At 42.4% G+C, this 24,568-nt stretch overlaps 1 protein-coding gene across 1 annotated transcript in view; it reads right to left on the bottom strand.

Moving 5' to 3' along the window:
- The window catches only part of LOC135528017 (adenylate cyclase type 6-like), a 57,797-nt gene extending 36,216 nt beyond the window's left edge, over positions 1-21,581 (bottom strand). Inside the window, exons 1-3 of the mRNA XM_064956772.1 lie at positions 21,367-21,581; positions 9,831-10,080; positions 8,684-9,620 (exon numbers count right to left, since the gene is read on the bottom strand). Coding sequence (XP_064812844.1) covers positions 8,684-9,620; positions 9,831-9,850 — 957 coding nt within the window. The 5' untranslated portion in view covers positions 9,851-10,080; positions 21,367-21,581. The remainder of the gene's footprint in view (positions 1-8,683; positions 9,621-9,830; positions 10,081-21,366) is intronic.
- Between the last annotated feature and the right edge of the window lie 2,987 nt (positions 21,582-24,568).

The following is a 24,568-nucleotide window of genomic DNA, read 5'->3' as shown; positions in this document are numbered from 1 at the left end:
GTCCGGATGTAAAAAACATTGTCACAATACTAAGAGGTCCCCCAACATGAATGATACAGGCTCAGAATCATGGTACAGGCTCAGAATCATGGTACATGTTTAGAATCATGGTACAGGCTCAGAATCATGGTACAGGCTCAGAATCATGGTACATGTTTAGAATCATGGTACAGGCTCAGAATCATGGTACAGGCTCGGAATCATAGTACAGGCTCATCAGAATCATAGTACAGGCTCAGAATCATTGTACAGGCTCATCGAAATCATGGTACAGGCTCCAAATCATTGTACAGACTCCTCATATCCATGGTACAGGCTCATAATCATTGTACAGGCTCCTCAGAATCATGGTACAGGCTCAGAATAATTGTACAGGCTCATCAGAATCATGGTACAGGCTCAGAATCATTGTACATGCTCCACAGAATCATGGTACAGGCTCAGAACCATGGTACAGGCTCCTCAGAATCATGGTACAGGCTCCTCAGAATCATGGTACAGGCTCAGAATCATGGTACAGGCTCCTCAGAATTATGGTACAGGCTCAGAATCATGGTACAGGCTCCTCAGAATCATGGTACAGGCTCAGAATCATTGTACAGGCTCCTCAAAATCATGGTACAGGTTCATCAGAATCCTTGTACAGGCTCCTCAGAACTATGGTACAGGCTTAGAATCATTGTACAGGCTCATCAGAATCATGGTACAGGCTCAGAATCATTGTACAGGCTCAGAGTCATGGTACAGGTTTAGAATCATGGTACAGGCTCAGAATATGTGTATCCTTTTACACAATCTAATCGATAGGGGAGGAAAAAGTATAGATCTGCTTAAAAATGTGTTAAAATGCAACAGCAACTCAACTCTATAAACCAACACAGCCTACTGGGTCTTGACTACGTGAGTCGTAGTTGTTTCCGTGGCAACTGCTGGACTGAACTGAACACAAACACTGAGGGAGACATGATTGCTTAGCAGTGGTGCTGCTTTTGTTGTTCTAGTCATTCTCAGAAGTGATGGTAAAATGATGATTCCTTTCCTATGTTGCTCATTGGTCCTTGCTTCTCTAGGGGGACTGTTGCAAAGATCCTAGAAAACATTGCTGCTTCACAAGGGACAAAACAACAATATTCATGAACAGCAAATACTGAATATCAAATTTGTGAACTGCATCATGTGTGAACATGCAGACTGCAGAGACATTAGGCGTATTCTCACCAGCAAAAACCCTGTGTTTAGGTACAGTGCATTCGAAGAGAATTCAGATCAAAGCAAAAAACATGTTTTTACAAAATATCACATTTACATACAGCTGAAGTCAGAAGCTTACATACACCTTAGCCAAATAGATTTAAACTCAGTTTTTCACAATTCCTGACATTTAATCCCAGTAAAAATTCCCTGTCTTGGGTCTGTTAGGATCACCACTTTATTTTAAGAATGTGAAATGTCAGAATAATAGTAGAGAGAATTATTTATTTCAGCTTTTATTTCTTTCATCACATTCCCAGTGGGTCAGAAGTTTACATACACTCAATTAGTATTTGGTAGCATTGCCTATAAATTGTTTAACTTGGGTCAAACGTTGCAGGTAGCCTTCCACAAGCTTCCCACAATAGGTTGGGTGAAGTCTGGCCCATTCCTCCTGACAGAGCTGGTGTAACTGAGTCAGGTTTGTAGGCTTCCTTGCTCGCACACGCCTTTTCAGTTCTGCCCACAAATGTTCTACAGGATTGAGGTCAGGGCTTTGTGATGGCCACTCCAATACCTTCACTTCGTTGTCCTTAAGCCATTTTGCCACAAATTTGGAAGTATGCTTGGGGTCAATTGGAAGACCCATTTGCGGCCAAGCTTTAACTTCCTGACTGATGTCTTGAGATGTTGCTTCACAATATCCACATAACTTTACTTCCTCATGAAGCCATCTATTTGTGAAGTGCACCAGTCCCTCCTGCAGCAAAGCACCCCCACAACATGATGCTGCCACCCCCGGCTTCACAGTTGGGATGATGTTCTTCGGCTTGCAAGCATCCTCCTTTTTCTTCCAAACATAATGATGGTCATTATGGCCAAACAGTTCTATTTTTGTTTCATCAGACTAGAGGACAAAAGTACGATCTTTGTCCCCATGTGCAGTTTGGAGCAGTGGATTCTTCCTTGCTGAGCGGCCTTTCAGGTTATGTCGTTATAGGACTCGTTTACTGTGGATATAGATACTTTTGTACCTGTTTCCTCCAGCATCTTCACAAAGTCCTTTGCTGTTGTTCTGGGATTGATTTGCACTTTTTGAACGCGTCTCCTTCCTGAGCAGTATGACGGCTGCGTGGTTCCATGGTGTTTATACTTGCGTACTATTGTTTGTACAGATGAACGTGGTACCTTCAGGCATTTGGAAATTGCTCCCAAGGATGAACCATACTTGTGGAGGTCTACAATTTTTTCCTGAGGTCTTGGCTGATTTCTTTTGATTTATCCATGATGTCAAGCAAAGAGGCACTGAGTTTGAAGGTAGGCCTTGAAATACATCCACAGGTACACCTCCAATTGACTCAAATTATGTCAATCAGCCTATCAGAAGCTTCTAAAGCCAGGACATCATTTTCTGGAATTTTCCAAGCTGTTTAAAGGCACAGTCAACTTAGTGTATGTAAACTTCTGACCCACTGGAATTGTGAAACAGTGAATTATAAGTGAAATAATCTTTGTAAACAATTGTTGGAAATATGGCTTGTGTCATGCACAAAGTAGATATTCTAACCAACTTACCAAAACTATAGTTTGTTAACAAAAAATTTGTGGAGTGGTTGAAAAAACAGTTTTAATGACTCTAACCTAAGTGTATGTAAACTTCCGACTTCAAAAGTATTAAAACCCTTTCCTCAGTACTTTGTTGAACCACCTTTGGCAACGATTACAGCCTTGAGTCTTCTTGGGTATGACGCTACAAACTTAGCACACCTGTATTTGGGCAATTTCTCCCATTCTTCTCTACAGATCATCTCAAGCTCTGTCAGGTTGGATGGAGAACGTTGCTGCACAGCTATTTTAAGGTCTCTCCAGAGATGTTCAATTGGGTTCAAGTCCAGGCTCTGGCTGGGCCAATGATGAGACTTGTCCCGAAGCCACTCCGGCGTTGTCTTGGCTGTGTGCATAGGGTCGTTGTCCTGTTGGAAGGTGAACCTTCACCCCACTCTGAGGTCCTGAAGGTGCCTTATGGCAAACTCAAAGTGGGCTGTCATGTGCCTTTTACTGAGGAGTGACTACAGTCTGGCCACTCTACTATAAAGGGCTGATTGGTAGAGTGCTGCAGAGATGGTTGTCCTTCTGGAATGTTCTCCCATCTTCACAGAGGAACACTAGAGATCTGTCACAGAGTGACCATCTGGTTCTTGATAACCTCCCTGACCAAGGCCCTTCTCCCTCAATTGCTCAGTTTGGTATGGCGGCCAGCTCTAGGAAGTGTCTTGATGGTTCCAAACTTCTTCCATTGAGGAATGATGGAGACTACTGTGTTCTTGGGAACCTTCAATGCTGCAGACATTTTTTATACCCTTCCCCAGATCTGCATCTGAGCTCAATTTCAAGTCTCATAGCAAAGGTTCTTAATAACTATGTAAACAAGGTATTTCTGTTCGTAGTTTGTAAAGATGAGCATTTTTCTAAAAACCAAATGTGGAAAAAGTCCAAAAGTCACTTTCCGAATGCACTGTATAGGTCAGTGTGTAATATCTCTTGTAGGAAGGAATTAAAGAAGGATTTTTTTAACCATGTCATGAGAAGGAGACAAACAGGCCATTGAAACGTATTGACTATCCCCTGACTCAGAGTACGACAGCATGGCTCAATGTTCTGTCTGTCCGTTCATCTGTCCGTCTAATGGGCTTTCAGGAACTCTGTGGTGTTTGGGGATCAAAGGGGATCAAAGATCTATCCCTCAAATGCATTAGGTTGGGTGTCATGATGTACCACGGAAAAAATTACCAGCGTGTTTGACTTTGTGTGCGTGTGTGTGTGCATGTGTGTGTGCGTGTGTGTGTGTGTGCGTGTGTGTGTGTGTGTGTGTGTGTGTGTGTGTGTGTGTGTGTGTGTGTGTGTGTGTGTGTGTGTGTGTGCATATGATTGTGTGGGTACGTGTCAGCCTGTCTGCTAGCGTGCGCATGTGTGTGCTTGTGCATGATGGAGAGTGCGTGTTAGTGTTTAGCAACATGGTACCCACACAGGTTGGGTTGAGTGGCTGCTATGAACCCTTTAATGGAGAGCCCTGAGCCAACAGAAACCAGGAACTGTGTGTGTGTGTGTGTGTGTGTGTGTGTGTGTGTGTGTGTGTGTGTGTGTGTGTGTGTGTGTGTGTGTGTGTGTGTGTGTGTGTGTGTGTGTGTGTGTGTGTGTGTGTGTGTGTGTGTGTGTGTGTGTGTGTGTGTGTGCGTGTATGCGTGTATGTGTGTTTGTGTGGTTAATTGATTCCAGCTGGGAAAAGAGAAGACATTGATGATTACAAAGAGAGAGCGAGGGAAAGAGCAGAGGGGAGGGGGGAAAGAGAGAGAGCATTTTCTAATTGAGTGAGGCTTTCTTCCAAAATGTTTAATTTGGTTGTTTACAATAAAAAACTGAGAGAGTAGGAAGAAGTTTAGGTCTGTTTCACTGGCTATGACACAAAAATACTCAAACATGAAAAACTGCAGTTTTAGGCTACACTACACACACAATACAATTATATTCTGGACAATTAGCCTTGAGGTTAGCAGCTATGATGCAGCTAAAGGTATTGGTGTAGCATAGTCTCTCCACGGAGCACCTTTACCTGAACAACCATCTGATCTGGGTGTTAGATCTGCAATCCCCTTTGTTCTGCTAAAGGAAATACAAACAAACAAATGATAATGACGTGCATCTGAGGAGCCCTGCAGTGTGAGCAGGATCTACAGTCTGTGAAGGGTTTGGCCTGGAGACTCTTTGAATTGCCCTTGACCTCCCAGCGAGCAGTGAAGCTATTCCAGGATTTTTCAAAACCTTTGCAATTATTACAGTGTTTAAAGACTTTTAAGAGTTGCGTTGGGATTGCAATTTCACACATGGGTCATGCAAACACACATAAAGTGTACACACATGTGCGCGCACACACAGCATCTACCTACCAAGGCCTTTCAGAGAACACAGCCTTCCATTATTGTAAATGGAAACAATATGTGTACAGTCCCCTCAACCCACACAGAAACACACACTCATATGCACACACACACACACTGTCACATACACACAAACATTAAAAAGGCTACAGCGCTAGTGAGTGAAGAAGAGGTCTTATTTCCACACAGACCATGACAGATTAAAGGCCCAAAGACATCCTGGTTCTAGATTTGTATTCCAGCCCAGGGACGCATGCTCTCAGCAGGGGGGTTTGGATCAGTGACAGGTGGAGAGAGGCCAGCGATACATACAAGTGACAGGCAGACAACATACCCTGCATCCTAATTACACCACAATGTCATTACACTGTATGTGTTTGTTCATCATTATCTGTGGCTAACGATGCCAACAGAAACCCAGCGAGGTTAATGAGTTATCAGAGAAAGGGGAAATACTTGCACACAATCGTAAAGAAGTGATGGATGGCACTTTATTACTGTACAGCCCTGTACACACATGGATGATCACAGGAAGGATCTCACCATCGCTCAGCTCTGCTCGTTCAATAGGACCCTCATTCATTTTACCACAGCAAGGAAAACACTGTGTGCATTGAGGGATATGCATGATGTGGGGGTCATTAAGAACACCTTTACATTATGCACGTGCCCAGTAGCCCAGTTCTCACCATATAGCACCATAGAGTTGTTACACATATGTTGGTAGGCTACCATATTTCAGCAGTTACCTTTCCTACAGTGGCTTGATGAATGATAGACACTAGTCTAGTCATGAGTGACAGTCCAGTATAGTTCTGTCTCAATTAATGAAAAACAACACGTTGTAAACTATCTCTTATCTCTCTTTCACAGAAACCAAATGGGTTCCCTTTTCCTCTTCCTAAGTAACATCCTTTGGTAAACAACTCTGTTTTTTACAAAAATATGTGTATAGAGTATATAGAGTGTATATTTACACTGTGTACAAAACATTAAGAACACCTTCCTAATATTTAGTGCCACCCCCCTCAATTCTTCAGGGCATGGACTCTACAAGGTGTCTAAAGTGTTCCACAGGGAAGTTGGCCCATGTTGACTCCAATGCTTCCCACAGTTGTTAAGTTGCCTGGATGTCCTTTGGGTGTTGGACCATTCTTGATACACACGGGAAACTGTTGAGTGTGAAAAACCCAGCAGTGTTGCAATTCTTGACACAAATTATGTGCCTGGCACCTACCACCATACACCGTTCAAAGGCTTTTAAATCTTTTGTCTTGCCCATTGACCCACTGAATAGAACACATACACAATCTACACCTTCATCTACACTGATTGAAATTGATTTAACAAGTTACATCAATAAGGGATCATAGATTTTTCACCTGGTCAGTCTGTCATGGAAAGAGCAATGTTTTGTACACTCAGTGTATAAAGCCTGTAATCCTGACATGAAGTCATTTCATGCACAATTAGCTTGTGAAAATGTGAACCTGGACCAAGGCGGAGCACTCTCTCAGTGGGCAGTTATCAAATCCTGTTCCCTTCAATCAACATATAACGATTAATGTTCTACCATGAAGCCAAACATTCTTCTGTGTCCCCTTGTTGTTTTTCCTGGAATGATCACCACATTATTCCTATCCCATATTTCCTCCCAACGGTCATAAACTGTTACACAACGGTTACAGTAGTACTGAATGCACCTAGCCTCAGCCTTCATACAGAACCCCCCACCCTTGGAAAAAGTACAAAGTGTCTCTTGTGTGGGAGCACAGAGACCTGAGTGATACTGCTTTATATTATCATGGGCCATGATATTCTCTTTCTGGAAAACAATCACACACACCTGCACGTGCTATGAGCATGTGCACATACACGAGTATTCATGTAAGCACGTGCAAACACATACACACACACACACGCACGTACACACACAAACACTCACGCAGACACAAATACACACACAGCCGGCCGGTCGAGGCGGTTAATTTAGCCCACTGACCTTCAGCTAGCCCCTGGGTCCTTGGCATGACGCACAAACAACCTACAGTAGGCCACACACACATACACACACACATACATACACAAACACACAGATACACACTCGCACTCGCACACACACACCTGCACCCACACCCACACCCACACCCACACACACACACTCACTGCCTCAACACACTGACAAACACACTATTACATAACATTCAGAAATATAGTGACAACACAGTGACAAACACTGTTCCATTCAGTGACCAAAACGTCTTTACATTTTTCTGAATTAAAATTCTATCTTTAAAAAAAATATTTTTCCCTTCTTTCGGATCTACATAACCTACTCAAAGTGAATGGAAATTCAAGTAACACTTTCAAGTATTGTGGTAGCAGCATCTTGTTATTTGTATGCTTGTCAACAGCAGGAGCAAAGACTATGTGAAAAGTTATGGGATAAACCTCCTCAGTCTTCTGAAAGCCTAACCCTGGGATAGAGTCTTACAGTGGGACAATAACACCAATTTGAATGTCAAAGAACACCAGAATGACTTTCCAAGAGGTGTTGAGTGTGCCTGAATGGTCCAGTCTCAGTCATGACTTAAATCTGCTTGAAATCAAGGACAAGGTTTGAATATTGTTGTACAGCAATGATTACCAACCAAATGTACTGAGCTTGAGCAATTTTGACAAAAACAATGGATTTATGTTGCCTGAAGAGTTGTGCAAGGTTAGTAAAACCTGATTCAAAATTATTCACAGCTATAATGATTTCCAACGGTGCTTCCACCAAGTATTACCTCTGGTGTGTGAAGACAGACACACAATCAATACAACTTTATTTGTATGTATTTTTATTAATTCTGAACATCCTCTCTAATTTGTATTTTACCTCGAAAATGTGGAGTAGGTTGTGTAGATTGGGAGGAACTCCCCCAATTTAATAATTTATTTTGATTGAATTTTAAGGCATCAAAATGTGAAGACTGTGCAAGGGGTGTGTAGACTTTCCCTTGGGACTGCACATGCTGCCAAATCCACAAACATGCCCCTGAAAACAATGTCTTGTCAGACTTGAACCACATGGTTGGCTGCACTGATACAACAAATAATATTCTAGCCCGTGCTGTAGGTCCAAGAGCAAGGCCCAGATACCACAAAGTCTCAGCTTACAAAGACACACTCACTGCAGCCATAGAAACATTTAAACAAATGAATACAACACACTGCAGGCCAAGAGGCACATCTAACCCCAAAAAGTGGGCTAGTAAGCTACTGCCTATATGGGTCATCACCCAAATGTCTTGTCAACCGTGAGTGGAATGGTAGGTCTACACTCAAGCCAAAGCAGAAAACTCAGTTAATTAACATAGCCGGACAACCAAAGGAATAGTGCCGGTCACAAATTATTTGGATAGTCGTGTCTGTGTTTGTTCATTGTCATGCCAAAGACGTCGCTTGACAACAATAGAAGAATTCCCTTCAGTTGTGTACACTATGGCACCCACATACTTAAATAGAACATATACTATATCTTTATGATGGACAGGAGCAGGCTGAGTTCCTACCTGTTTCCAAAGAAACACGTCTTCCTGGTTGAACTGCCAGGTGGTGACCAGGTGAATGGTGGAGAGCACCCCTCCGCTCAGCACGGCTGCTCTCATCCTGACAGGCAGAAGCGTGTAGATGATGTAGATGAAGAAGACAGACCACCAAATGCCCTCAGATGCGCTGCGAGGCGCCACCATCAACACCCCGAACACCTGCACCAGCAACAGCACACCGATGACCAGGTAGCTCACCATCCACATGTAGTCCTGGTGGAAGCCGTTCCGGTTACACACAACCATGAGAGCCATGAACAGGGCCATGGCCACAGAGAGGGCCGAGGAGTAGGCCACGTCCGGGGTTGCGTGGACACAATGGAAGGTAAGCATCACGCCGCACACAATCACCAGCACCCCCATCAGCATGGTGAGGGAGCTTTGGTTGAGCCTGAAGAAGTAGCGCTGGTACAGACGCTCCAGTTTATGAGACTGGAACTTCTTGGACTGGAACACTTGCATCACCCGCAGCCAGCAGTCCGCCACCGTCACCTCACCTTCCCCATTGGGACCCTCATCCCCCCCCTTCCCACCACCCCCTCTACACCCCACCTTCCTCCCTTTCAGGTCCCCATCCTCAAAGCCCATGTCGACAGATTTGAGCCCCACCACTTCCCCGGCGGCGCCGCCCCGTTTGCCGTAGTGGTCCTCTTGCCAGATGCAGCGCACGCCAAAGTTGCCCCCCCCGCCCACCGCCCCAGCCGGCCCTCCGCGGTGGTGGGGGTGGAGGGGGGCTCCAGAGGGGGGCTCCAAGGCGTCCGGATCCCGCAGGCAGCTCATGTAACGCGGGTTGCAAAGGGATGAGCCTCCCTTCTGCTTGGACTTCTTGCCATTTCGCTCCCCCCACGAAGTCTTTCGGTCATCCACTCTGGCCACTAGGAAGCCACTAAACCAGGACATTCTGTGTAGGAGGAAAGGGGCAGTTTGAGTTTCAATAAACTTGGAAACATTCATAGATCCACCAACTTAAATTAGACATGCAACATAGCCTTTCTGAAAGTTATTTAAGAAAAAAATGAACAACCTTCATATGTATTTTCTTAACCTAATGTCCAAAATAAAAACTGTTCACCTGTTATTCTAAGGTCACCTGTATAACTATGGACATTACCTGTGTGGGTTCTGGTACATATCCCAGCCCTATCCTCTCCAGCCCTTCCACTCATTTATCCCAGCAGGCAGAGGTTTGAAGAAGTGAGGGGTTTCAGACGCAGTTCTGCAGGGGTGTGGGTAGGTGGGTGAACGTGATCGGGGAAGGTCCAGAGGCGTGTCAAACCAGCGTTTCGGACTGAGCAGGTGATGTGAAAGGCAGGGTTTAGGGAATCACTCTATGATCCGGCCTATCTCCAGGGTTTCTGAGTCTTGGAGGAGAGACACAAAACAGAGACAAATACAAGTGAAATTAGAAGGGAATTAAGAAGTAAGAATTGTGTTAGCAAAAACCTCAGAAAACCACTTAACCATACATTTATGTCATGGGTCAGTGACAGCACCCAAAAACAAAGTCATACATGAAAGTTGTACAATCATCATTCGGTGATGAAGAGCAACTCTCAATACGTGCATTCTAAGAATAGTCAGACAACAATACCATCATCATCACAAACAGAATCGTCATGCCCATAGGGGGCACAGGGGCACGTGCACCCTCAGATATGTCCTGTAAAAAAATATCATATATATAAATAAGTCTTTCATTTTTTGTTGTTGTTTCTCTGTACTACTACTAGCATTTTATGAGGCTGGCTTTAGCTAACCAAGATAGGTTTCCAATCTCCCAACCTCATAATTAGCTACCAAGAAGCCATTTCAGGCTATCAATCAAATTAAAGTAGCTAGCTTGTTTAACTATCTTAGCTGACATACCTGCTGGCAAGGGAGGTAGACTTTAGATAAAGCAAGCGATTACTAAATGCACTGATTAAGACTCACATTCTTTTCAATCTTCTACCCAGATTTTTGCAGATGCAGAGAAACATATTTAGTTTCTTTAAAAAAATAACCACTAGTCAGGAGGATACAGACAGCTCAAGAGGTCAAATCAAATCAAAATCAAATCAAACTTTATTTGTCACATGCGCCGAATACAACAAGTATAGCCTTTACTGTGAAATACTTACTTACAAGCTCTTAACCAACAGTACAGTTCAAGAAGAGTTAAGAACATTTTTACCAAATAAACTAAAGTAAATATTTATAAAAAGTAACACAGTAAAATAACAATAACGAGGCTATATACAGGGGGTACCGGTACCGATTCAATGTGCGGGGCTACTTGTTAGTCAAGGTCGTTTGTACATGTAAGTACGGGTGAAGTGACTATGCATAGATGATAAACAGCAAATAGTAGCAGCGTCGGGGTGTCAATGTAAATAGTCCGGTGGCCATTTGATTAATTGTTCGGCAGTCTTATGGCTTGATATGAAGAAAAATAAACATATTTTTGACATAGAGTTAAGAATAATGATTATGGCTATAGATTATAGGAAAAAGCTGTTTCAGGTATTTGAAAAATGCTAAATTCTCCAACTTCTAGGAAAGGGTCTAGCCTCCCTCCAGATCATCCCCTAGCCATCCTCACATACTTTTTGCCCCCTCAAAAAATGTTGTGTGTATGCTGCCCCTTATCAGAAATTAAACATTTGTCAAGCTTTAGGCTATTATTTTCTTGGTGGCTTAACTAATTAAAGATGTAAAGAGGAAGGTGTGATAACAGGTGGTGGGTGTCAGAGCCTGTCATCACTGGAAGGAAAGACGGATGACATGAAAATGATCACTGACTCAATCGCTCACTGATGAAGACAAGACCACTGGAAAAAAATCAGATTGGGCAACCATCATGGGCATGATGCCTGTATCACTACCCTCCTACATCTGCCTCCAAATACAGATTAAGGGTCAGTTTGACTCTTTACCTCATGGTGTTAGAGTTGGACATTGGGGAAGGAAAAGCTGGACCTAGAGCTGTGGTTTAGTGGCAACTTTTATTCCAAGCAGCTAACACACCTCCATCAACGCAAATGACCCTTCAAACCTACATTTCCTGAATCAATTAGACAAAGGAGGGATTTCTCCAAATTTCTGTAAATTAAGGTAGGCTATATTCGGGCACAAGCGCAACAAATCTTGGCATATATATATAAGTTGTACATTGAAATAACTTCCACATTCTAGGCTTTTATAATGCATTCAAGGTCTTGTGCATTATTTTACCAATGACTAGTGGAACTGATTTATCATCTGTGCAGAGCTATAGGCTACCCATCCATGATAATAATAAGGCTAGTGCAACATATTCTGTAGTCTATAGTAATTTAGGCATATTTAAATGCTCATGAATAACATAATTATTTATTTATTATTATGGGACTCCCAATCACGGCTGGTTGTGATACAGCCTGGAATCGAACCAGGGTCTGTAGTGACGCCTCTAGCAATGAAATGCAGTGCCTTAGACCGCTGCGCCACTCGTGAGCCCAATGTATAACCATGTAATAACTATGATAGCTAGGAAAACATTGCCTTATCATAAAAATCTAAAGAATAAGTATAATGATCACCGTCACGACATTACAGTATCAAAGCTGATGCAGCCTCATAAATCCCAGTATTCCCTAAACCTATAGGCTCATCAACTGAGTGTACCAGGGACAGGCCTCAAAACGACCTGAGCTCTTGAATGTGCAGAACCGCTTATATCAACGCAACGCAGATGCATTCCATTTTTTTTTCATTGGGAACACGAGAGGCCGCTCATGTCGGTAGGCATGTTGTGTTGTTGAAGCAAAAATAGATTTTCCTCGCTATGGCTATCGTATGCCTTCTCTGGCACGTATCCGTCCAGGGTGCTGGTCGTGGCTTCTGGTTGATCAAGAGAGGTTCAAGGAGAATAGCCTTCAGTCAAAGTGGACGCTACACCCTCCGGTTCCGAACAGTCCCTTCTCTCCCGTGCACAAGGTCGACCAGTGCGGTGCCCCTATTACAAATGTCGTGATGTTGCCAATCGTTACGGCGTTCAACAGCTACAATTATCTCTGGATTTGTATGGCTGTGGCTGTAGACATCCTGCCTGGATCCTTTCCTTCCTACCTCGCTATCGCTTGTAGAATAGAATGCGGGGGACTATTCCTCCGGGACGTTTGCGCGACATTTCGACCGGACAGCAGCATGCTGGCGTTACATAATGCAAACAGTGTGTGCATACCCAGCTAGCACATTTGGTTCCTTGGAAGTTGTGGGAACGTACGTTTTTAGTTCCCCATTGGTTCTGTGAACGAAGCCATCCGTTTCCTGACAGGTAAAACTGAACATTTCGCCTGTTCTGGAAATGTTAATTTGTAGGTTGTAGTGAGGTTCTAAGAACGTGTTACTATGGTTCCTGTAAAAAAATTCTGGGATGTTTTATTAACGTTCTGAGAATGGAAATTCTAGGTTATTTGAAGGTAATTAAATAACGTTCTGAGAACATTTTTCAATAAAGCTTTTTATAATACTGCTAGTTTAGTTTGGGTTAACTGTTTTGAACTCCAAGCACAGATAGGACACACAGAAATGTATTTGCTTAGGCATTAATCATGCAAACACATTTAATTATTATTCTTTTATTTTTTTACCCTTTTTTTTCACCAATTGGTAGTTACAGTCTTGTCCCATCGCTGCAACTCCCGTATAGACTCGGGAGAGGCGAAAGTCGAGAGCCGTGCATTATCCAAAACACGACCTCACCAAGCCGCACTTCTTCTTGACACAATGCCTGCTTAACCCGGACTAGGGTTGCACATTTTGGGGAATATTCAGAGGTGGGAATTAACGGGAATATATGGAAATTAACGAGAATATATGGGAATTAATGGAAATATGCAAATTAATATTAATACCATTTAAATGTAGATGTTTTTTGCATTTGATACATTTACCATATCATATGGAGACAGAAACATAAACTTTTTACCTTATCATAAGTAGACATAATTGCAAATGATTAATTCCTTCTAATAGAAATTCTAAAAAACGATTTAGTTACGGATTGAAATTTAATTAAATAAGTTGATTCTTCACATGGTATGATTTCACTGAACAACAAAAGAAAGTGAATATTGAATGATCCCCAATGATCCATCTCATCTCCCAAAAACATTTCCAACATACATCTATAAAATGATAGTCTAGAAACTAAAGCTTTAGTTGTCTTCCTCTCAGGCTTCCATGTCTTCTCCCTGGACCTCCTCAATGTCCACCTCTTGAACATCAGACTCTGAGGCCTCATCTTCACTGTTACTTTCCAACCTTGTTTAGGATGGTTCGTTGTCAGGCTCAAAAAGCCTGTCACACCCTGACCATAAAGAGCACTTGTTTCTCCATGGTGTAGTAGGTCAGAGCGTGACTAGGGGGTATTCTAGTTTATAATTTCTATGTTGTGTTCTAGTTTATATTTTCTATGTTGGTGTTTTGTATGATTCCCAATTAGAGGCAGCTGGTAATTGTTGTCTCTAATTGGGGATCATATTTAAGTAGATATTTCTTTCAACTGTGTTTGTGGGATATTGTTTTGTGTTTGTGCATGTGCACCACGTAGTCACGTTTAGTGGTTCGTTTATTGGTATATTTTTGTTTTGCTGAAGTTCCACGTGGAAATAAATATGTGGAACTCAACATCCGCTGCGCCTTGGTCCCGTTCTTACGACAACCGTGACAAAGCCTCACATTTGCCCGGATGGCCACCAATTTTTCAACTCTTGTATTGGTCAGCCTGTTGTGTGCTTTGGTGTGTGTGTGTTCCCAAACAAAGACCAGTTGCGCTCTGAGGTAGCTAATGTTGGTTGGATTTGGAGGATGATGGAGGCAACAGGGGAAAGAGCCTCAGATCCACAAAGCCCCTTCCACCAGGTGGCTCATGAGATATGTTGGCACAACTGCCATATTGCATCTCCATCGCAAAACCCTTGCTTGGAAGTGTACTTCGCCAGACTGCCAAGAACCTTGCCCTCATCCAGGCCAAGGTGACGAGACACAGTAGTGATGACACCATAGACATTGTTGATCTCTGCACAAGACAGGATTTTCTTGCCAGCATACTTGGGGTCCAACATGTGCGCTGTGGCATGTATGGGCTTCAGGCAGAAGTCTTCACGCTTTTTGATGTATTTCAGAACTGCAGTTTCCTCTGCTTGGAGCAACTGTGGAGTGGGCAGGGCAGTAAGGAGTTCTTCTCTTACATCTGCAAGCGGAGTCTGAACATCAGACAGGATGGCAGTGTCTCCCTCAATCCGTGCAATTACTACTGCTATAGGTTTCAGGCTGCTTACCACTCTCTCCCAAAATACATCATCCGGGAGGATCCTCTTGATGGGGCTGTCCATATCGGCAGACTGTGATATGGCCATTTCTTGGAGAGACTCCTTCCCTTCCAGGACTGTCAAACATGATGACAACACCACCCCAATGTGTGTTGTTGGGCAGCTTCAATATGGTGCTCTTATTCTTCTCACTTTGCTTGGAGAGGGAGATTGCTGCTATAACTTGATAACCCTTCACATACCTAACCATTTCCTTGGCTCTCTTGTAGAGTGTATCCATTGTTTTCAGTGCCATTGTGTCCTTGAGGAGCAGATTCAGTGCATGAGCAGCACAGCCAAAGGGTGTGATGTGAGGGTAGGACTCCTCACATCACACCATGAAGCAGCCTTCATGTTCGCAGCATTGTCTGTCACCAGTGCAAATACCGTCTGTGGCCCAAGGTCATTGATGACTGCCTTCACCTCATCTCCAATATAGAAAGCGGTGTGTCTGTTGTCCCTTGTGTCTATGCTCTTGTAGAATATTGGTTGAGGGGTGGAGATGATGTAGTTAATTATTCCTTGCCCACAAACATTTGACCACCCATCAGAGATGATTGCAATACAGTCTGCTTTCTCTATGATTTGCTTGACCTTCACTTGAACTCTGTTGAACTCTGCATCCAGCAAATTAGTAGATAAAGCATGTCTGGTTGGAGGGGTGTATGCTGGGCAAAGAACATTCAGAAATTTCTTCCAATACACATTACCTGTGAGCATCAGAGGTGAACCAGTTGCATACACAGCTAGAGCAAGACATTCATCAGCATTTCTCTGACTACGTTCCTCCATTTAGTTAAAAAAAACTTCTGATTCCAGGAGGACCATGAGCTGTTGCTACCGATAAGGTGTCTGATTCATCATTTTCATATCGAATAGAAGTAGAGGGACTTGTGTCAGAGGTTGCTTGTTGTGAGCACTGAAGGAACTTCATGCATTTGGCCAGATGATTCTGCATTGTTGTTGCATTCTTCACATATGATTTGGCACAGTAGTTGCAAATGTACACAGCTTTTCCTTTTACATTAGCTGAAGTGAAATGTCTCCACACATCAGATAGTGCCCGTGGCATTTTCCTGTAAAGATTTGGGGGAAAATTAGTTTTAAAAAACAAATACAATTCCATGTAGAGATAAATAGTTAAGCAGTTAGATTAAACAACTCCTTTGTAGAATACATGTTATAAAATGAAATTTTAGGTGAATTAACGCTCCTCAGTTAGCAGGCTTAAGCAGGCTAAAACACACATAGTAACAAAAACTAGCTAGCAGAAATTGTTAACCAGTTAGAAATTATTTAAGCACACTTTGCTGTAGGCTACTATTTACTACTTAATTTAAAAAATCATGTATGTCATATAACATATACAGTTGAAGTCGGAAGTTTACATACACTTAGGTTGGAGTCATTAAAACTCGTTTTTCAACCACTCCCACAAATTTCTTGTTAACAAACTATAGTTTTGGCAAGTCAGTTAGGACATCTTCTTTGTGCATGACACAACTCATTTTTCCAACAATTGTTTACAGATTATTTCACTTATAATTCACTGAATCACAATTTCAGTGGGTCAGAAGTTTACATACACTAAGTTGCCTGCTTGGAACAGCTTGGAAAAGTCCAGAAAATTATGTCATCACTTTAAAAGCTTCTGACCACAAGGTCAAGTCTGGTTCATCCTTGGGAGCAATTTCCAAATGCCTGAGGGTACCACGTTCATCTGTACAAACAATAGTACGCAAGTGTAAACACCAAGGGACCACGCAGCCGTCATACCACTCAGGAAGTAGACACGTTCTGTCTCCTAGAGATGAACGTACTTTGGTGCGAAAAGTGCAAATCAATCCCAGAACAACAGCAAAGGACCTTGTGAAGATGCTGGCGGAAACAGGTACAAAAGTATCTATATCCACAGTAAAACAAGTTCTATATCGACATAACCTGAAAGGCCGCTCAGCAAGGAAGAAGCCACTGCTCCAAAACCTCCATAAAAAAAGCCAGATTACGGTTTGCAACTGCACATGTGGACAAAGATGGTACTTTTTGGAGAAATGTCCTCTGGTCTGATGAAACAAAAATGGAACTGTTTGGCCATAAAGACCATCATTATGTTTGGAGGAAAAAGGGGGGGCTTGCAAGCCAAAGAACACCATCCCAACCGTTAAGCACGCGGGTGGCAGCATCATGTTGTGGGGGTGCTTTGTAACAGGGGGGACTGGTGCACTTCACAAAATAGATGGCATCATGAGGAGGTAAAGTTATGTGGATATATTGAAGCAACATCTCAAGACATCAGTCAGGAAGTTAAAGCTTGGTCGCAAATGGGCTTCCAAATGGACAATGACCCCAAGCATAATATCACAAAGCCCTGACCTCAATCCTATAGAACATTTGTAGGTAGAACTGAAAAAGCGTGTGCGAGCAAGGAGGCCTACAAACCTGACTCAGTTACACCAGCTCTGTCAGGAGGAATGGGCCAGACTTCACCCAACTTATTGTTGGAAGCTCGTAGAAGGCTACCCAAAATGTTTGACCCAAGTTAAACCATTTAAAGGCAATGCTACCAAATACTAATTGAGTGTATGTAAACTTCTGACCCACTGGGAATGTTATGAAAGAAATAAAAGCTGAAATAATTAATTCTCTCTACTATTATTCTGACATTTCACATTCTTAAAATAAAGTGGTGATCCTAACTGGCCTAAAACAAGGAATTGTTTTAGGCCAGTTAGGATTGTTACTAGGATTAAATGTCAGGAATTGTGAAAAACTGAGTTTAAATCTATTTGGCTAAGGTATATGTACATTTCCAAATTCAACTGTATTCACCCCACCCAGTTTTGTAATCAAAACTTACCAGAAAGCATGTAGTCCTTGGCTCATTGGCTCAGACAGTGTAGTAATGTGGACTCAATATCATCTCATTAGTGTGCAAGATCTTGAGAATCAGCTGTACATGTGATGGAAGAGTGCACTGTACATGTGATGGAAGAATGCACTGTGCATGCAGAGGGTTGCAATTCCATTGAATTGGGGATAGTTTAACCAAAATATGCCACAAGACCTATAACTGCCTTATGTGTATCTCACAAAAAAGGTTCACTGTTATAAGCTAACTTTTTTTGATGAATTTAAGCAAAATACCTCAAATTCCAGGGCTTAATTTGCCATGGAAGATTTCTGGAAAAAGTATGGAAATTTCCCGTAATGTTTCCAACTCTTTGTAACACTAACCCGGACCAATGTGTCAGAGAAAACACGGTACACCTAGCGACCATGTCAGCGTGCATTCCGCTGGGACAATTGTGCACCGCCTCGTGGGTCTGGCGGTCGCGGCTGGCTGCGACACAGCCAGGGATCGAACCAGGATCTGTAATGACACAGCTAGTGCCTTAGACCGCTGTGCCACTCGGGAGGCCCCCGAACACGTTTATATTTTATTGTGGCACAACGTCAGTGAGATTTAAACCTATGATCTTCTGTTCTATATCCATGAAATGAGTGTACTGCACCACCTGGATGGAGCTAGCATGCCATGTTTTTTTTAAACTTATGCAAAGCTGTTCATTTTAGTCTATTCAAACATTTCAAAGGGAAAAGTCATTAAGATCAGGTGTGGCCAAATAGTGGGCGCGGCCAACACACCTGAACACACTTAACAAGATACATAATAGAGAGAGTTTTGTTGATGCTGAGAATGGAATATATATGTTTTTAAATAACATTCTTAGCAGGGGTGTGCCGACATGGCCATACTCGTATTTGTAATCGTATCCATAAATGTACAGTTGAGAGTCGGATCGGATCAGTTGATACACGTGATCGGAAAAAAATGGAAGTGTTTTAATATGCCTAAATAGATTTTGGCAAAATATCTCCATGCACATTCTCACTACAAAAAAATTATGCAGACTAGGAGCAGTGCCTCGGAGGGGTGGGTGTGTCTGTGTGTGTCTGTGTACTCAACTTGCAGCGGGCAGTCAAGTTTGCTGTCACTCAGTCAGAATGCACATTAGCATTTCATCTTTTTTTCCATACCATTGCTCCACTTGTTAGATATTATTCACATTGATAGCTTGATAACAAACGCCCTCACTATGTGATTTATCATAGTAGCAGGCAGCAGCAATCTAAATGATCAGACTGAAAACATGCAAGGGAAAGTGATCGGATGAAATTATGAAGCGAATGGCCGGAGAATTACAGCTTCACATGATCCAATCAAAGCAGCAGGATCAACGTACAGCCTGCTCTTCTCTTTACAGACAGGCAAACTGTCCAGTTGAGTTATTTCGACCACACACATGACCGACTCAAAGACAGTTCAGTATGGTTTAGAAACTATGTGACTGACTGACATGAGAATGATGCTTGCTGGCACCCGAAAATAACTTTTTTTTCTGATCACGGATAGTTAAAAAAATACTCGGATCATAATCGTATCCAGAAAATATCCCATATCCGTTACGATACCAATTTTGTCCGACTACTCGGCACACCCCTAATTCTTAGACCATTACATCATTTTTCTTGTGGTTTTTATGGAAAGTTTTCTTAACATTCTTGGAACAATGTGAGAACATGACTTTAAATAGAACCATGAGGAAACTTGTAGGAAACATTATGCTGAAGTACTGAAATTCCCCCAGAAGAACGTTCTTTCTTAACATTCTCGTAACAATGTGAGATCATGACTTTAAATAGAACCATGAGGAAATCTGTAGGAAATGTTATGCTGAAATACTGAAATTCCCAGAGAAAACTGTTGTTTCTTAACATTCTCTGAACTATTTGAGAACATTCCCAATCTCAAACCAGTTGGAGAACGTTCTTAGAACCATGTTTGAACTTTTAGCAAACATTCTGTTAAATTAATGAAATGCCAAGAAACTATAGTTTTTTTGTCAAGTTCCATAAATGTGCTTAGAATGTTCCAAAGCCAAGCAACTATCCTGCACCATTACCAGAAAGTTGTGGGAATGTAGTATGCAAAATAACCATAGGATAACCACGCTCTCACGAAGCTCTAAGAAACATATGGTTTTCTGAACGTTATGTGCTAGCTGGGTAGAGACTGGCATCCGTTCATAATTGTTAATAATCAGATCCTTATTTTCGTTTTTAGAGGACAGCTCCTATTTCTATTACCCTATAGTATACCGTGCTGTGTGGGGAGCGCATCAAAGTAAAAACACATTTGATAATCGCATCATCAGACATATTGCCTGTTATAGGCTATGTATTATTGTAGTCTGGTGTAATTAATGTCAGCATAGGCATACGGTTTTATTAATGGAATGTGGGCCTAACAAGAGTGTAGCCTAATAACATAGGCTAATGGTAAGAATGTATCCAAGGTCTACGAGAGGCTAACGTAACATTCCATGCGAAGGCCGTGGGGCTATCATCAGCCGCATTCACAGTTCACACACTCGTTACATAACTCTGTTCAGTGTAACCTATGTGACAACGATAGCGGAGATCACAGCTATTACCATTTTGATGCTGTGTTACGGTGTGCGGCAACTTGTAGTCTACAATGTTGCATGTCACACCCGCCCGCTAAGTAGCCTATGTGTCTTCTTCCTAAACCAGCGAGGGGAGAATACATTCTAGCATGGCTCAGGCCCTGACTAACAAACGCCACGAGTCAATAAGCACACGACAGACATTACAAACGAGCGGTGGACTATTCCACATTCCAACGCATCACTTCGCCTTATTTACTTTTTGTAGGGCTGGCTCATCAGCAGTTTTTTTTAACTTCCCGTTATCATGACCGAGCCTATATTTAATTTAAAATAACTCAAACATGGAAAAAAAACAGAAGCGTTGCGGTTGGAAATTCATTTTAGACGAAGATCCCTGCAGCTGCGACCTTTGAGATAGCAGCTATGACTGCAATGCCTAGATGGCAGCAGTCATTTTAGTGTGCTTCTCTAACCTGCAAACTAATTTATGTGAAACTCAAGGATATTAGAGCCTATAGCGTTAAATGCCTGTTTTTTTTATATATCCGTGCTTATATAGGGCTAATTACATAATTGAGCCAAAAGAAACACGGATCGATTACTGAGACACTGCTATGATAAACACAGAGGACTCGGGCGCACAACCCCTATAATAACATAATAACATCCCGCCGACTGCTTTGAATTACGCACTGATAGAATAGAAATAATGTCGTTTTCTCAAATTAGATGGGTGTAAAATAGAATAAGGCTTGGCCTGCCCTAGATAGCATTCGACTAAAGAAGCCTACATCAAACATGCACATTAGGACGGAACACACTGGAACGAGGAATAACTCACCATGATCATCCTTCTCGCTTCTTTCCCTCCAAACAAGCCCGCACGAGCCAAGCCAATACTGGGAAGGATAGGACGAATTGAAGTCCCCGGTACTGTTGACGGTTTGACTAGTCAGAGAGGGGGACCAGTGGTGACAAACAGACATAAACACACAATATCCTCCTGTCGTTTTCTCTCTCTCTCCACTCCCTTGCTTCTCCCCCTCTCTCCTCAGCTCCGACGCGCCACCGCTCACACGCTCCAATTCTGTCTCCCTCTCAGCATCTCTGCACTCCCTCTAGAGGTGGAACTCTGTATGAGACGCTGCTAAGAGGTATACCACAAAGCATAACCCATGAGTTTGTTAGATTTTCTCGTTAATTAAGAAAGCTAAACATAGATATGTGTTTTTGTTTGTTGAATCAACTAGACCAGGTTTCTCCAACTGGCGAATTTCGGCGATTTTATTTGGCCCACCAAGTTTTCGGAGCAAAAAAATACGTTATTGTTGGACCTAACATACTTAAAAAACACCAGCATATCAGCTCCAAGTGATTTTAATTTAGGAAATCTGTTCCAAAGTATTCCCACACATAATAGAGAAGCATATGTGATCGTATACACATGTAAGCAAAGTTTGATATTATTATGTTTAAGTCAAATATTATATCTGTTAGGGTTTCTTGTGTCAATTTGCAGTGTCAAATTATTTGTCATTGTCTTCCGGCCCCCTGACCATCCACTCAGGAAAAAATCGGCCCATGACTGAACCTAGTTGATGATCACTGAATTAGACCATGTCCATTTCAAGCTTATCATTCTAAAAAGTAAAGCAGTTATATCCGAATATTTAGACAACTTAGCAGTATACCCCTCTGGTCTATGCTATGTATGAACCATAACACAGTCTATGAACTCAATATTTTTGTCACCTGCTACTGTGTTATGGGGAAACGTTGTGATGGGGATACGTCCCCATGTACCTGTTACCCACCTAGTTCTAAACCAGATGCCAGATGTCCCACATCTACAGTGCATTCGGAAAGTATTCAGACCCTTTGACTTTTTCCACATTTGGATACGTTACAGCCTTATTCTAAAGTTGATTACATTGTTTTTCCCCCTCATCAATCTACACACAATTACCCACAATAACATAGCAAAAACAGTTTTTTAGAAAATTTTTGCTAATTTATTAAAAATGTAAAAAATTAAATATCACATTTACTTAAGTATTCAGACCCTTTACTCAGTACCTTGTTGAATCACCTTTGGCAGCGATGACATCCTCGAGTCGTCTTGGGTATAACGCTACAAGATTGTCACACCTGTATTTGGGGAGTTTCTCCCATTCTTCTCTGCAGATCCCATCAAGCTCTGTCAGGTTGGATGAGGAGCGTCGCTGCACAGCGATTTTCAGGTCTCTCCAGAGATGTTCGATCACGTTCAAGTCCAGGCTCTGGCTGTGCCACTCAAGGACATTAATTAAGTCACTTGTCCCGAAGCCACTCCTGCGTTGTCTTGGCTGTGTGCTTAAGGTCATTGTCCTTTTGGAAGGTGAACCTTCGCCCCAGTCTGAGGTCCTGAGTGCTTTGGAGCAGGTTGTCATCAAGGATCTCTCTGTACTTTACTCCGTTCACCTTTCCCTCAATCCTGAATAGTCTCCCAGTTGCTGCCACTGAAAACCCCCCATAGCATGATGCTGCAACCACCATGCTTCACCCTAAGGATGGTGCCAGGTTTCCTCCAGACGTGACACTTGGCATTCAGGCCAAAGAGTTCAATCTTGGTTTCATCAGGCCAGAGAATCTTGGGTGTTTTTTGGAGCGATGGTTGTCCTTCTGGAAGGTTCTCCAATCTCCACAGAGGAACTCTGGAGCTCTGTCAGAGTGACCATTGGGTTCTTGGTCACCTCCCTGACCAAGATCCTTCTCCCCCGATTGCTCAGTTTGGCCTGGTTGCCAGGTCTAAGAATGATGGAGGCTACTGTGTTCTTGGGGACCTTCAATGCTGCAGAAATGTTTTGGTACCCTTCCCCTGATCTGTGCCTCGACACAATCATGTCACGTAGCTCTACGGACAATTACATCAACCTCGTGGCTTGGTTTTCGCTCTGGCATGCACTATCAGCTGTGGAACTAACAGTTGAAGTTAGAAGTTTACACACCTTAGCCAAATACATTTAAACTCAGTTTTTCACAATTCCTGACATTTAATCAGAATAAAAATTCCGTCCCTGTCTTGGGTCAGTTAGGATCACCACTTTATTTTAAGAATGTGAAATGTCAGAATAATAGTAGAGAGAATGTTTTATTTCAGCTTATTTCTTTCATCACATTCCCAGTGGGTCAGAAGTTTACATACACTCAATTAGTATTTGGTATTATTGCCTTTAAATTGTTTAACTTGGGTCAAATGTTTCGGGGTAGCCTTCCACAATCATCCCACAATAAGTTGGGTGAATTTTGGCCCATTCCTCCTGACAGAGCTGGCGTAACTGAGTCAGGTTTGTAGGCCTCCTTGCTCGCACACACTTTTTCAGTTCTGCCCACAATTGTTCTATTGTATTGAGGTCAGGGCTGTGTGATGGCCATTCCAATACCTTAATGTTGTTGTGCTTAAGCCATTTTGCCACAACTTTGGATGTATGCTTTGGGGTCATTGTCCATTTGGAAGACCCATTTGCAACCAAGCTTTAACTTCCTGAATGATGAAAGTTTTGAAGCAGTGGCTTCTTCCTTGCTGAGCAGCCTTTCAGGTTATGTTGATATAGGACTTTTTTTCTGTGGACATAGATACTTTTGTACCTGTTTTCTCCAGCATCTTCACAAGGTCCTTTGCTGTTGTTCTGGGATTGATTTGCACTTTTTGCACCAAAGTACATTCATCTCTAATAAACAGAATGCGTCTCCTTCCTGAGCGGTATGACGGCTGCGTGGTCCCATGGTGTTTATACTTGGGTACTATTGTTTGTACAGATGAACGTGGTACCTTCAGGTGTTTGGAAATTGCTCCCAAGGATGAACCAGACTTGTGGAGGTCTACAAATTTTGGCTGATTTCTTTTGATTTTCCCATGATGTCAAGCAAAGAGGTACTGAGTTTGAAGGAAGGCCTTGAAATACTTCCACAGGTACACCTACAATTGACTCAAATGATGTCAATTAGCCTATCAGAAGCTTCTAAAGCCATGACATCATTTTCTGGACTTTTCCAAGCTGTTT

The sequence above is a fragment of the Oncorhynchus masou genome, chromosome 33 (genome assembly GCF_036934945.1).
Source record: "Oncorhynchus masou masou isolate Uvic2021 chromosome 33, UVic_Omas_1.1, whole genome shotgun sequence".
Lineage (NCBI taxonomy): Eukaryota > Metazoa > Chordata > Actinopteri > Salmoniformes > Salmonidae > Oncorhynchus > Oncorhynchus masou.
Note: the sequence above shows the minus strand (reverse complement) of the source record. Positions and strands in the feature narration are given on the sequence as shown.